This window comes from Lupinus angustifolius, chromosome LG10 (genome assembly GCF_001865875.1).
Source record: "Lupinus angustifolius cultivar Tanjil chromosome LG10, LupAngTanjil_v1.0, whole genome shotgun sequence".
Classification (NCBI taxonomy): domain Eukaryota; kingdom Viridiplantae; phylum Streptophyta; class Magnoliopsida; order Fabales; family Fabaceae; genus Lupinus; species Lupinus angustifolius.
This window is the reverse complement of record NC_032018.1, coordinates 1,464,231-1,479,226: the sequence shown is the minus strand read 5'-3', so window position 1 is coordinate 1,479,226 and position 14,996 is coordinate 1,464,231. Positions and strand designations below refer to the sequence as shown.

Genomic DNA, 14,996 nt, shown 5'->3' with positions numbered 1-14,996 from the left:
TAAAATTTTAAATTACTGACTAAATCTAAATCATTAAATTTTTATAGAATTGATAAAGGTATCGCTTCTCACAAACAATTAGATTGTAAACTAATGAGTGTTGGTTCAAATGGTACATGTTTGATTTTTCTTAAGCAAGGTCTCGGGTTCGAGTCTTTTGAATGGAAAAAATGTTCACGAGGAGAGTTAATCCCACGTACATGTAGATGTTCCCGGCTCGAACATGATTGCCTCCATTACAAGATAATCTAAATCTTATAACTCTTTGGAAAGACTAAGTATCCAAGTATTCGTTGGACTGAAAACTCATCAGATCGCTTTCCTAATCTCATTCTCACGTGTCACAACAATAACTCATTTGAATTTCCTTAAATACCCCCTCGCTCATTGTATAATCACTCCGTATACCCTTTTTCTTTTTAGCGTCTCGTTCCTCATTCACTTTCAAATTCAACACCCAAAGAAACTAAATCTCCCAAAATTTATCTATCTAGGGTTTCACCTCTCATATCCAAAATCTCCCAAAATTACGCTGTTCAATTTGCCGTTCTTCTTCTTCTTCATAATCATAAATTCGTAACTCTATTTTGCTTTTTCAGTTGACCAAGATTTTTGTTTATTGAGTTCTTGCTGATTGACAAATCTTGGTTTAGGTATGTTATATTCATAACCGGGTATCGTAATGTTTATTTTTTTTTGTTTTATTTATGCGTGTTTTTGTGGTTGGGATTTGATTGAGGATTTTTGCTTAATTGGTTGAATTTGTTTGATTTTTTTCGAGGGGTTTAGATTGATGGGTAGTAGTGTGGTTGAAGAAGAGGATCTTGAGTATGAAAGTGATCCCGAAGATGCTAAGAGATCGTTGGCAATGCGGAGAAGACGTGAGGCCAGTGATGATGAAGAAACGGAAGGAGAAGATGATGATGGAAGGGATAATAATTCAGATCCCAATGTGATTCATTCCGATGATTCTGAAGGTGAGGGTGGTGTCGCGGATTATGATGACGAAGAAGAAGAGTTGGAAGAGGAATATGAAGATGAAGGAGGTGAGGAAGAGGTGTATGAGGAGAGGGTTTTTGAGGAGGAAGGAGGAGTTTTGAATGGTGCAGCGCCAGCAGCGGTAATGGTGAAGGATTCTGATGCTTCTGGTGTCAATGCCCCTTTGGAAGAAGAAAATTCAGAGAATAAGGATGGTGAAGAGAAGAAGGAGAGTGAACCCTTTGCTGTGCCTACTGCCGGAGCATTTTACATGCATGATGATCGTTTCAGGGACAATGCCGGTGCTCGTAACAGGTATCTTCACTGTTCTATTCTGCATAACACGTAACATATAGTTGGTGTGTTGAGTAGACATGTTAGAACGGAACAAGTCAAAATATATGGATTCTTTTTTTGTGTTTAACTTTATTTATTTATTATGACAGAACATGACACATGAATTAAAATATAGAACTTCTTGGTTCTCCTGACAATGGAATCAACGAGAATATTATAGGATGCTCCACACTGTTCTGTCATGTCCATGTCTATAATAGTTTTACATGGTTGATATTTATGACACTCATAAATTCATACATTCCTATTGTCGATTTCAGGCGGATGAATGGTGGAGGGAGACTGTGGGAGTCCAAAGATGAAAGAAAATGGGGACATGATAAGTTTGAGGAGATCACTTTGCAGGAAAGGCCCTACAAAGAGGTGATGGTCTTGTAACAATGCAGTACTGTTAACTTTTATTTTTTTCAACTTGTACCTTTCTGATTAATTATGTATAAAATATAGGGAAGGAGACCTTCTAGAGGTAATTATCGAGGAGGCCGTGGCAAAAATCGAGCCATTGGTCGCGGAGGACATGTTCGAGGTGATAGAAGAGAATATGATAACAATGGCAGTCAAGGTCAGGTCCCAAAGGGTGTTGTCAGAGGTAGAGGACCTCGAAGGTATGAGCCTGCTAATAAGAAAAGCAATGATCCAGCACCCCAGATGCAAAATAAACAGTGAGTAAATACTTTATGTTTTATAAGATCATATTAGTTGGATAAATGCTACCTGTATATGCTAAGGCTTTCTGATAAAAAAATTCTTCTGTTACAAGATCTTCGAAGCCTCTTGAAGAAACATCAATCGTTAGTTCAGGGAGAACTTTGGCACCCACCTCTAGTTCAGAATCCGATCTAGCACCTGCTAAGAAACAAGTATCTTCAAATTTGAATTATGCATCTCCTCCCTTTTACCCTTCAGGATCTTCAAACAAAGAGATTAATCTGACACCAAAAAGGGATGTTCAAACTGGAACCACAAGCAGGAGCTTTCGCCCTATCAACGAGAGTTTTTCACTTCAACAAAACAATGCCTCACTTAGGGGAAAGAATGTCGTTGATTCTACCAGCATGGACAAGCTTTATATTGACGAGTCCGTCAATGCATCTGTTAGGAAGCCTATCAATAATTTGCATATGCCACCACCTGGCTCTTCTGGAGTTAATGCTTCCCACTCTACTCATATAAAGGCTCCAGGGAGGGGTGGATCAATCCCTGTACAGATGAATTATCAGCCTGCCACCTCACATAGCCGAGCAAACAAAATTGCTCCAACACAATTTCAGGCTATTCAGAGAAATTCTGCACCTGGGCGAACTTCAACTTCTGTGCAAGCCCATGCATCACAGCTGGGTCATCGACCTGGTAGTGAGTCTCAAGGTTCATCTCCTACAAAAACCGATTCTGAAGAACTTGACACAACTTCAGAATCAGGTAAATCCAAAGGTGCATTGGTTGGAAAAGGAAGGGGAGTTTCCCAGGGTAATGGAAGGGGCCTTGTTTATGGTGGACCTATGGGCAATATCGGTGGTAGTCATGGAGATCAGAACTTTCCAGCCTTCTTGCCAGGTTAGTTTTATTTAGCTGTTTTCTTGTTAAGTACAACTTTGGTGACATAGTGGAAAATTATGTCTAATGTACTATTCCATCAAGTACAAGTTGTAAAACATGTGAAAAGTCAAGTGTTTATACTGTTATATAGATGTTTTGGCATTGAAGGTCTCCTGATCTACTACACTCCCTTGTTTTTATTTATTAATTTTCACTCTGCTCTGGTGGGACACAGTTATGCAATTTGGAGGGCAACATCCTGGTGGCATAGGAGTTCCTGCTGTTGGCATGGCATTCCCTGGATATGTTCAGCCTCAACATGGTTTAGGAAGTTCTGAAATGACTTGGTACATATTCTTCTGCCTTTTATATGATGTTGATTAATGTTTGAAGAGCTAATTAGGTGGCTATTCTGTGAGTTTTGGCCTTTGACTTGGTTGAAATGTCCTCCTGCCACTGTTATATGGTTTCTACTTGCAAATTTCTTTGAGAGATACTCTAGTATGAATATGACAATAAATCATGATAACAAAAATGTTTTGAGAAGGATTTCATAAAAAAATGTTTCGTTCTTTGTTAGTGATATCTTCCCTTTTTAATTTAAAAACCCCTCTTTCATTCCTTCTACTTCCCTTTTTCTGTATACTTTCTAACTACATCCTTCTTTGGTTTAGGCTTCCAGTTTTGGCTGGTGCTGCAGGAGCCTTAGGGGCCTCATACTGTCCACCCTACCTCACTGTTGATGGTGCTTATCATGCTCGACAATCAGGACAGACATCTGCACCTGGTACTGCAAGGTTGGTATTTTAATAACTTTAATATGACTTCATATAAATTTACTATGCTTTACTTTTCTGTGTTGCACAGGTTGTCTGTAACACTGATTGTCTTTGGTTCTCTTTAGCTATGCAATTCTGTTCCGTCGGTTTTCCAACTTGTACATGCATGTCACATTCTTTCTTACCTTTCTTTGGTTTAAACATGTATTATGCTTTGGGTTGTAGGTTTGAAACGATTATTTGAGCATGAATTATATTTATTTATCATTGTTGCTTGGTTTTTACTGCACTTTATGGTATTTTTATCAATGGATGCATCTCTAACATGTTTAAAATGTTTCTTGTATATGTTGATCTCCATGTTTAGCTTATGAAGCATGGCTTTAACATTGCGATTTATATTCTATTTCATTGGGGAGAAAATATATAATGAAGTAGTCTGTATACTTTTTGTGCTTCCGTGCTGCTGTAGCTTTTTGCTGGAGTTATAATCTGTTTTCTTTATTGAATCTTTGCAGCAAGGAGAATAATGCTAATAATGAATTGAACACACCAAAGAGACCTGGTAAGATACTGATATTCCATTTCCATTGATTTTGTTAACCTTTTGCGTTGCCTATGGTTTTAATGCTATAATTTATTATTTGGAATTCATTTGGGTGCAGAGCCTGTAAGTGATGAGTTTGGACAGCGGCAGAATAAGCCCCGCAGGCAAGTTGAAATGCAAAAAAAATATAATTTATAGCCATTTCAATAATTATTTTCTCTATGTGCTTGAGCATGATTCTGCTGCCTCTTTTTATTGTCTTGTTTTTTCTATGGATTCTAGGGGTTGGTTAGGGGGTTGTTGGGAAAGCACTTGATGATACTATTGACATGATTTTTAGTTAGCTCACAATCCCAATGAATATTTATGCTCTATGCAGATATTCAGAGATGAATTTTGGGCAGTGAAGTCTTGTACCGCATGCCAGCTTATTTGATTAAGAAGAAAAGGTTTGATAGTTCCCTATGAATGTTTTATGATGTATATAAGTACAAATTATTGAGTTTTGGTAAATTTTTGTCACAGGACTTCCTCCTTGCCCTTTGTTCTCTAGCTTTTGTCCTGGAGTACTTTGGGTTGCAATAGGTTTTTAAAAAATAGGTAATTACAGAACTCAAATTCTCATAGAATGTTTATTGTTGTACGATTGAGATATGTCCTCTCTATGACTCTATTATACTCCTTCGACTTCAAAAGTCAACAGAAATATCAAACTGAGATTTGAAAATTATTTAGGATCTGTTTTTCATTAATAATAGTGCTTGATTGAACAAAACAATGTGATAAAAAAGAAGTATTTTTCCTAAACCAAACAAGCCTTCAGTTTTTTAGTATATCCGGTTCCCCCATGTTATTGAAAATATATTTGTGGATTGCTTTGGGCTTTATATGCTCTTACACTTCTTTCTTTTTCTGCTCTATTTTCTTCCTGTGCAGTTATATAACACCTGTTCATGCTGTTCTGCTCCATAATAAAGTCACTGCAGCTTGACAGGTGGTTGTTGCTTGTGTAATTGTGCGGTAAGAAAATCGTAAATTTGTAACCACAACTGGAATCTGTCATTCATATCTATAAATGGTGCTGAGGAATCATGGCAGTTGTTAGTTTGTTTCTGGGTTTTTGTTGCAGTTTGCTTTTTAGTAAAGTTTGCATGAAACATAGTGAAGCTTCTCTACAACTATGGATATGAGGAAAGACTATGATTATTGTGCAGCAACTGATTGCTTGTGGTGTTAACAGTTTCTGATGTAAATTAAATGGTTTTCTTGTTCATCTGGTATGAGACTGCTGAGTCAATTATCTAGTTTCTGAGAGGCATATTTAATGTGTCGTATTTATTTTTCAAATTCAAAGTTCCTTTATTGACTGAATGATTTTGCTTTTAAGTTGTTTATTTAGCTTTTTGAGACTTGAGTTGAGATACTATCATTTGTGTTATCAAAGAGAAGGTAGTATATTCACCAAGGATAAGTTTTGGTATTCCATGCAGAGCATATGGTTTGGTTTGTGTTTATTGCTACAAAATCTAATAGTTAAACCACTGAGTTATTCTTTGCATGAACACTAACTAATCAAAATTTCAAGATAATTTAAAACAGCATTAACTATGAATAATTATTTTAATAGCTAGTGAGAATTTGATTGGTTTATGTCTAACAGTCACTTTATATTTGGTTAAAACAAAATTTCATGATGTGATAATTTGTCTTATTATGTATACCACTCGTGACATACTTGAAATTGATTAATATAAGTTTATAAAATTTGAATAAGTCAAGGAAAATCAAGTGAGAATTCAGAAAAATACAGTATTAGGTCCTGTATATTTTTTTTCGAGACTTGGACATTAATAAAAAAATGTATGCGATGACAGTTTATTAGTTTTATTTATATATTATTATTGTATTATTTATTATTCATGTTTAATTATTATTGACTCTTTAAACTAACAATATAAATGAATATTCAATGATACATTGAGTGGATATAAATCTATATATTGATAGGGTAATATATTACCTCTTAATAATAATATAAAGCATATTCTTACTCAATTTCCAAAGTCATCATAGCGTTAAAAGTAATGGTTATATACTCATAGAAAAGGTACTGTGTACGTAGATTATTACTATAGATTGATGTAAAATAAATTGAGTGCAAGAGAAAATGAATTTATAGAATTAACTCAGGCTCGCATTATGATTCTCATTATCTAATATGCCTCGTCCATTATTGAAAAGACACAAAACATTCTCCACAATGTTACAAACTACTTTCAAATCAAGATGTTAATTTGTATTCATTTTATTATCATACATTAATTCTTTAATTTCCACTTTATTAATTTTCCTATAAAAGAAATATACCTCCATGTCTATTTCAAGGGAGCTTGTCTTCTTGCCAATGCCAAACACCAAAAGAGTTCTATACTCTAATCATTGAATCATTTATAGAAGTTCCTATTAATCAATTCTCCAAGCTTTAAGGGTGAGCACAGTAGTGGAGAGTATCTCTTCACCACTCCCATGCTCATATCTATCGAATGGGAGTCACCTGTCCCATATTTTTTGTTTCGGTTTAATGAAATATTGTCATATATTTAAAAATAGACATAAAGTAACTTTTATACTATTTGGTGGAATATGATTAATATGGAGATAGAAAGTTTTTCGGACAGAGGATCTTGGTTCCATATCTACCCTTCATTCCCCCTCTCTCTTACTATATATATGTGTGTATTTATAGTCATAAAATATAACAATAGGGAAGATTGAATAACACGATGGTAAAGTATGTACTAGAATATAACATTCTAGCTATATAGTATTTCCCCCAAATAAATTAACACAGTGGCTAGGAATTTGTGATTAACATGTCACTTAACAAAGTGCTAGCAAGGCTTAAGGCACCGTTTCTAATGGTGGTGGTACAAGTTGCTTATGCTGGTGTTAGCATTTTGTACAAATTGGTTGCAAATGATGGCATGAACCTTAGTATTCTTATGGCTTATCGCTTTCTCTTTGCATCAGCTTTCATTGTTCCACTAGCCTTTTTAGTCGAAAGGTAACATCTACTAAAATGTTCATCTTCTTCTTATACACACTTGATACATGGTCAAAACTCAAAGATCATTTATTTGTTTGCATCGATTCATGTAACTACAGGAAGAGCAAGCCACAGATCACACCAAGAGTACTCTTTCAAGCATTTCTTTGTGGATTATTTGGGTAAGTTGAATCCATGTTATATATATATATATATATATATATATATATAACTATAAGAAGAAAAATTTATACCCAAATGAAAATATAACATTATCTAAGTGTAAATGAAACTTTAGGGCATCTATACAACAAAATTTGTTCGTGGAAGCAGTGGCTTTGGCAAACGCAACATATGCTACAGCAATGTACAACCTCATTCCTGGTGTCACTTTCATCTTAGCCTTCTGTTTTGGGTATGTCCCATAAAATATCTTATCCTATGGTAATTTATTTAACCATACCCTAAAGTTACTCCACATAAATATAAATATATATACAGGTTGGAAAAGTTGAACATTAGAAAAATAACAGGGAAGGCCAAAGTTGTTGGCACTATGATGGGAATTTGTGGAGCAATGATCCTGGCCTTCTATAAGAGCATTGAGATTCACCTCTGGTCAACACATATAAACTTGATGCCACATATACAACCACATGATGTGTCTGATACTCAAATTTGGGGATCTGCTCTTGCTTTTGGAACTTGTCTTTCATATTCAATATGGTTGATAATTCAGGTCATTTCCAATCTCTTGTGACTAACATATACTATTATATAGTGATGATTGATTATCATTATGTCACTATTACCATGTAGTTTGTGATATTTAGAGTGTAAGATATAATAATTGCTATGAGATCAATCATGTGTAGTTTTTGATAAGTAAATGAATAGAAAAATTGGAATTTGAAGTACAATAACTAGAAAATCTTTTTTTATCATATATTTGTGTTATAATACTATTATTCTATGTAATTAATACTGTTTTTTGTACAACACCTGTGCCACAAGATTTGATATTTACATCTATTTTTTTATGTATTATATATATTGGAAACTATGGACGAGAGAATAATCCGCTACAGTGAAAAATGAGAATACTTAGTATGTACTAGTAGATCTTGATTGAATGAGTAAAATTAAAAGATACATGCACATGATTATCGTGTAGCCAATAAGTAATTTTTAATTTTAACCATCCATGATTATTTGTAAGACCCAAATCTATTGTTCTCACAATTTTTATAGTTTTTATACAAGAATTATTATCAGAAATAAAAACATATACATATAATAAGAAATACTGTATTGAAAAAAGTGAACTCTATTTTGTGTGTGGTAGGCAAGGATGAGTGAAAAGTTTCCTTGGCATTATACTAGTGCAGCTTTGATGTCAGTGATGGCTTCTATTCAATCAGTTATATTTGCCCTCTGCATGGAAAGAGATTTGAATCAATGGAAGCTTGGCTGGAATATCAGACTTCTCACTGCACTTTATTCGGTATCATTACTTTTATACCAGTGATTTTTGCATGGCCATGTTCTATTGAATATAATCAATCAATATATTAAGATAATAACATTTGATTGAGTATGTTCATTAAAGATTTATTCACTGTAATATATATCAAGTGCTTTAATTGAATGAAGTATCAAATAATTATCCTATGCTTATAATAAATAGCACCTTAATCCCATTTTTATGCGTGCATTATTTGTACCAGGGTGTTGTGGCCTCAGGACTTGTTTGGGTTCTAATTATGTGGTGTGTACACTTAAAAGGTCCACTTTATGCTTCAAGTTTCAATCCACTTTTCCTTGTTCTAGTGGCCATTGCAGGGTCTCTCATATTAGATGAAAAGCTCTATTTGGGAAGGTACAGAAGTTAAAATTAAATAATCAAGAGTTATATTATTTGAACATCAAATTTTGGATATAGTAGATATTTATCTGAAATTCTTAATCACTTATTTATTTTATATATTCCTACATATACACATTTTAAAGATACATCAAAAGAAGCAAAGTTGATGTTCATAAAGCATTTTATATAATCAATTTGTTTGTGTTTTTACATTTTAGTATTAACTGATAATATTTTGTTCTAAATTACAGTATAATAGGATCAGTATTAATTATTCTTGGACTATACTCTGTCTTGTGGGGAAAAGGTATAGAATTGAAGGAATCCAAGTGCTAAAGCTAACTAAAGATTCTCTGAAAGTTAAAGAGTTAGAGATTATTTACATGAATCATGCCAATGGTTTAAGGAAAATGATAATCTATCAAAAGAAGAGAAAGAAGAAAATGGAAGAAACGAAAATCCAAATAACCATTAATTAAGGGTCCAAGACCTTTTGCATAGTGCACTCTTACTTTTCCTATTTATATGCTTAATCCATAGCAGTGTTGCATGAAGAATGAAAGAAGAAACATGTTCAAAGCTCAGCAGAGAAACCATATTCAACGAGAAACAATTCATTGACAATGCTATATGATATATATGTTTCTGAGACATTTTATTTTTGTTTAAATTTTATCAATAATGTTTCCATATGGAAGTAGAGGTGTAAGTAAAATGGGGATTTAATACATAAATCTCTCATCTTTTTTAGTTGTAAAAAGAGAAATTAATATTTTAATATTATTTTATGAAATTTGATTGGTTCGGGATACGAGAACAAAAAAATTATGAGACAAATGATTCTTTTCTGATTTAATAGAAAGATAAATCACTTTCAATCTCTTTTTGAGATGTGGCCCTTAGTTATTTTAAAAAATGTGGCTAAACTCTGCACGTATGCAACAACATTTTATAAGCTGAAGAAAAAAGTCAAAATGTCATATTTTTATGCATACCAAGGAAAACAAAAATGTTGTTTCATAGTTGGCATATTTATACAATGAGGATCTGCTGTCTCCAACCATGTCCTTATTCACGTCCTTAGCCAATCACATAAAGTAAAACTGATAAAGTTATGATTATTTAATTTTTTTTAAGTGACATACCATAATATGATTGATCTAGAATAGAGTTTGGGATAGCAGATTCTTGTCCATTTGTACAAACATATTTGAAACCAAGACTAGTGTCCTAAATTTCCAAAAAGCAACCAGATTGTACGTGACCCGTGTAGTTATCTGGGCTCACAATTTTAGTCCAAACACCACTCTTCACATCCAATACAAACCCCATATATGGTTTCCCCAACCCACTTGACCCAATCAACAACACTGCCCCTTCCCACGCTCCAACGCATGCAACATTGCGTATCTCACTTGGCACTTTTGCCACTCTTTGCCACGTTGAGTCCATCAATGCCACCACGTCACTCCCGCTGCACATGTACAATCTCTTGTCACCATCACCACCACCATTAACGCACGTTCTCGGACACATGGCATCATCCAAGAACTCATCCATCATCGGACTCCATTTCCATGTGGCAAAATCGAAGACTTCGGCACTTCTCTCGAATTGCCCTTGCATCTCAGTGCAATAACCACCGATAATGCATAAGCTATTATCACTACCACCACCACTACCATATAACATAGCTTTGCATTCGTCACGCTCCATTGCCATATCTGGCATCGGTATCCACAAGTCAGATAGCACGTCATATGCATATGCTGACCTCAGAGCATTCTTTTCCTCGTCATGTCCACCTGCCACGTATACAGTTCGAGCTGAGTCAGTCGCACATGCAAAGAACGTGCGGGCCCCACCAGGAATGTCGGTCCCACTTCGCCACGTCCCCGACATGAAATTATAGATAAGAACCGAATTAGAAGGTTTCAACGAATCTGGGTCCCACCCGCCCATAACAACAACATCATATCCAACACCAACTAACTGACAGAAAACGGGTAAACCACCGTCAAAACCGGGTGGAACCGGTAACTCGCTCCAGATTCCGGTTTCCGGTTCGAGGACACTGAGCCGATAAACCGGGTTCATAGTTGATTTAACTAACAACCCAGCTCCGCATTTATCCGGTTCCATCCTCGATTGAACAGTTACAACTATTTTCTGGGTTTTACCGATGGCTCTTCTCCTCCGGCAAAACTCCGGCGACTGAATCTCCGTCTTCCACTTTTTGCAGACGGAGGCTACCGCCGCAAACTGCTGGTACGACACCCGAACCAGACAGTCTCGGGCTACGTCCTCTGGTAAATCTGAAATAAGCTCCATAGTATATATAAACTATAAACGGAAATCAAAGACGGTATTTTAGTGAATTAGTGAAGACCCATGAACGAGATTGAATGAAAGATGAGAACTTTAGCTAAAAGTTTGAGGCTTTACATAAAAAGGAGTTGCAGAGAGAGAAAATAATCGAAATATTTTTGGTTGTATAGAGAATACGAGAATATGAAAGTGAATATATAAGTGAGCTTGTAGTGTCACTTACGTGTGTGTTAGATTTTTATAAGTGGGGATCCACATGCTGTTAGAGATAAGCTTTGAGTGGACATGAAGATGAAGATAAAAACTCTGGGTGTTCTAGAAGGTTATGGTGGCCCATTGAAATCACTCACCTTTTGGTTTTGTCATTTTCACTCATTTGGATGCAATTTCATAGATATAGCTTTTAGTAAAAATGCTTTTGTTAATTTTGTTCAAATTTTCTACTTAATTCTTTCCTTTTAAGTTTCATTCCTTAATCAAATTTTGCCTATAAAGAAACTTTTTGGAATTTTAAAATTGGGCTATTAAAAGTTATATTATATCAAGTAACAGTGTAAAAAGTTCAACTTGTTCTCCAAACAAAAATGTAATCAAATAAAATATCACTATATTTTGTCCTTCTAGGCACTGAAAATATTTTAGGAACTTAATTTACATTATGATGACGTGGCTAGCATGGCTATTTTTAATATTTGGGGACAGTTTTGTTAAATATGTTCATCTGTTGTTTAATTTATCTTTTATTTATAGTCTATAGATAACTGCTTAAATTACTAAATTTTTAACATACTACTACACGACATTTAAAATACACATTCATTTTTGTTGATGTAGTTATCGTTGTATAATTATTGATGATTCCTAATCCAGCAACGTAATTGGATAGCGATTTTGCTGTGGGCCTGTCCTGGTAAACCATGCAACGACTCCTTTGTTTTGTATGATTATTATTATTAATAATAAACTAATTATGTTACTCACATGCGTTGATTCAGGTGGTACATGTTTAATTTCTTCTAAGTAAGGTGTTAGATTCGAGTCTTGTGGATAGAATAATGTTCACTAGAAAAATTATTCCCACACACTTCTGGATATTCCCGGCTATTTTTCATCTTCTATCTTATATTTATATACGTGTAATAATTATATACTTTGATATTTATTATATAAATTGGGATAAAGTATTGGTTATATCAAACATAATTCTACTTATTAATAATGCATTGCTCAATGCTCATTGAATTCTTAAGGTCGATAGTTTAATTTATGGGAATAACCTTGTTAGAATGGACAATCATAATCCTAAAAGAGATTAGGTAGTTCCTTACATAAAAAGATGAAGAAATAGTATAAAAAAACATAATGATAGTTTAGAAAAATATGAACCAGATTCCAAAGATAGTTAAAACAAGCTTCCTTATTAAATTTGGGTACACCCTTTCTAAGCTGTTATCCCTAATCATGATGTTTGTAATGGCATGTGAGGAAGGTAATTAGGTCCCACTTCCTATAGTCGGTGGTTTAAAGATAAGAGTGAGAGGAAAGGATGGCTTTCACTCTGAGGGTCAACCCAAAACTCTAAACTCCAAATGACCCTTTTCTCACGTCATTTTTTGTCTTTTTAACCATTTTCCGATCTTCCAGAAACTATACATCATTTATTATTTTTTTATGTCCATGGAGAAATTGTGCTAATAATCTTTTATACTAATCCAAAAGTTGATTATTGAAGTGAACGTCATTAGTTATTTATTATTAAGTGGTTGATGAGGATGATCAACACTTTCAGTAGTCATGTACACCAATTTATATATCTCGCGAAATTATTTTCGCAAAGAAAAAACTCATGAAATTTTTCTGTAATTTTTTCTTCGGATTTGTATTTTACATCGTTGTCTTCTATGTCTTGCATTAAAATTCATACGAAGAAACAAATACTATAGTATACTATATACAGGAATGTGCATTTCCTATTATTTTTTATGAAAAGTGTGTGTAAATACCATTTATAATGGATATTAATAAATATAATTTACTACTTTATTCTTATATAATAGGTTTATGATAGCGTCCACGTTCAAGTTTCACTTGAAAACTAATTTAAATAGATAACCATGATTTCCCCCACCTTGTAGTTGGGGCCAGTGTAAAAGAGAATTGAAATAAAATATGTTCATGTATTATGAACAAGCTCAAGCAACATGCACCGACTAAGCTTGTATTTATTGGCTGAGAAATTTCTATAACGTTTAAAGGTTTGAGCTCAAAAGAAAATGCTCGTGGGACACAGAGCTAAAAGGACATCAATAATTCTTAGTCCCCTTTGAAGAGTATAGAGATTAAGACCACATTTTTTTGTTATCTTACTATCATCAGTTGTAAATAATTAAAAAAAAATGTTTAATAGTTAATTTTTTTAATTTAGATATATTTTTTCAACTAATCACAATTAATATATAGTGACATAAAATGTGTTCTAAAGGTAATAGAGGTAGAACAGTTAAGCTTATATAATAACAAAAAAATGGTATATTAATCAATTTGAAACTTATATTATATTTGGTTTACAAAATAAAAATTAAGGAAAGAGGTTGAGTAAAAATATTTGAGAGAAGAAAATGAATAAAGAATGTGATAATTTTTAATTATTTGGTATATTAGAAAATGGAAATAAATATAATTATTAATGACATTTACATTTTTGTTTTTTGAAAATCTAGGAAACTAAACATATTTACAAGTATCATTCTTCTAGAAGCACCTGCCTCTACTCAGTTGTGACCACAACCTCTTTCTTGGATACCTACATGTGCAACAACACTACAATTATTGTTTCTTTAGGAACATCTTTATCCTTATAGATATCTTAAATCAGTTTTTTTTATAGGAATGACAAATGAGGCGGGTCTGAAATTCAAATTTTGAACTCAAATTTAATAGGATTGAAAATAAAAATATTATATTTGAATTCGTCGGGTTTCAGGTAATCTGAATCCGAAAATTATAAATGTATTAAGGAAATTATAATATCATTTTTGTTTTATTTTTTTCTAGCATTTCTTATTTTATTTATTTTATGTTTGAAGATCCAATGATATGAAAATAAAATTAGAAATTAAAAATAGTGAATACATGATAGAAATTCCAATTTCAAATTGAATTATACTACTTTGGGGCGAGTTCGGGTTAGGGTCTTTGCTCTACCAAACCATAGCCTAAAAATTAAACTCACGTAAAACCCGAACTCATTACATCAGGTTTTCTCCATTAAATTTAAGTTCGATTTTTCTTTATATAATTTATCCATTTTTTCATAATGTCATGTTATTATCTTGGTTATGTGCCAGAAAATATAATTATTACCTAAGTTATTTAACTAGTTTTCTATATGATCGCATATATTTTTAGAAGTTTTTTAGATAAACCTATCACACTCTTATATATTATACAGGTTTTTTTAAGTAAACCTCGTAATATACATCACACTTTACACGCCAATTATTATATATAATAAACCAAAGTATAGTAAATTTTAAAAGTGAGTACTAGGTCAAAAAC

General features: G+C 33.4%; 3 protein-coding genes across 6 annotated transcripts; 2 read left to right on the top strand and 1 right to left on the bottom strand.

Annotated features, from left to right (window-relative positions):
• LOC109357966 (uncharacterized protein DDB_G0283697-like) lies at window positions 406–5,691 on the top strand. Of its 4 annotated transcripts, none has more exons than XM_019602025.1 (13): window positions 406–653; window positions 790–1,293; window positions 1,596–1,698; window positions 1,783–1,997; window positions 2,096–2,889; window positions 3,107–3,218; window positions 3,546–3,668; window positions 4,169–4,215; window positions 4,316–4,361; window positions 4,577–4,645; window positions 4,721–4,797; window positions 5,134–5,217; window positions 5,327–5,691. In XM_019602025.1, the coding sequence occupies exons 2-10, from the start codon at window positions 794–796 to the stop codon at window positions 4,602–4,604; spliced, it is 1,968 nt and encodes a 655-aa protein (XP_019457570.1). In that variant the 5' UTR covers window positions 406–653; window positions 790–793; the 3' UTR covers window positions 4,605–4,645; window positions 4,721–4,797; window positions 5,134–5,217; window positions 5,327–5,691. The 4 variants fall into 4 exon arrangements, with proteins under 4 accessions (XP_019457570.1, XP_019457573.1, XP_019457571.1 ...); XM_019602028.1 differs by having other exon boundaries at window positions 5,296–5,691; XM_019602026.1 differs by having other exon boundaries at window positions 782–1,293.
• LOC109357975 (WAT1-related protein At1g68170-like) lies at window positions 7,047–9,475 on the top strand. Its single transcript, XM_019602046.1, has 7 exons — window positions 7,047–7,261; window positions 7,363–7,425; window positions 7,542–7,658; window positions 7,745–7,982; window positions 8,589–8,747; window positions 8,971–9,122; window positions 9,362–9,475. The coding sequence occupies exons 1-7, from the start codon at window positions 7,071–7,073 to the stop codon at window positions 9,444–9,446; spliced, it is 1,005 nt and encodes a 334-aa protein (XP_019457591.1). The 5' UTR covers window positions 7,047–7,070; the 3' UTR covers window positions 9,447–9,475.
• Window positions 10,023–11,659, bottom strand: LOC109357974 (F-box/kelch-repeat protein At1g80440-like). Its single transcript, XM_019602045.1, has 3 exons — window positions 11,520–11,659; window positions 10,311–11,457; window positions 10,023–10,150 (listed from the first exon to the last, which is right to left on the bottom strand). Exon 2 carries the CDS (start codon window positions 11,439–11,441, stop codon window positions 10,341–10,343), a length of 1,101 nt encoding a protein of 366 aa, XP_019457590.1. The 5' UTR covers window positions 11,442–11,457; window positions 11,520–11,659; the 3' UTR covers window positions 10,023–10,150; window positions 10,311–10,340.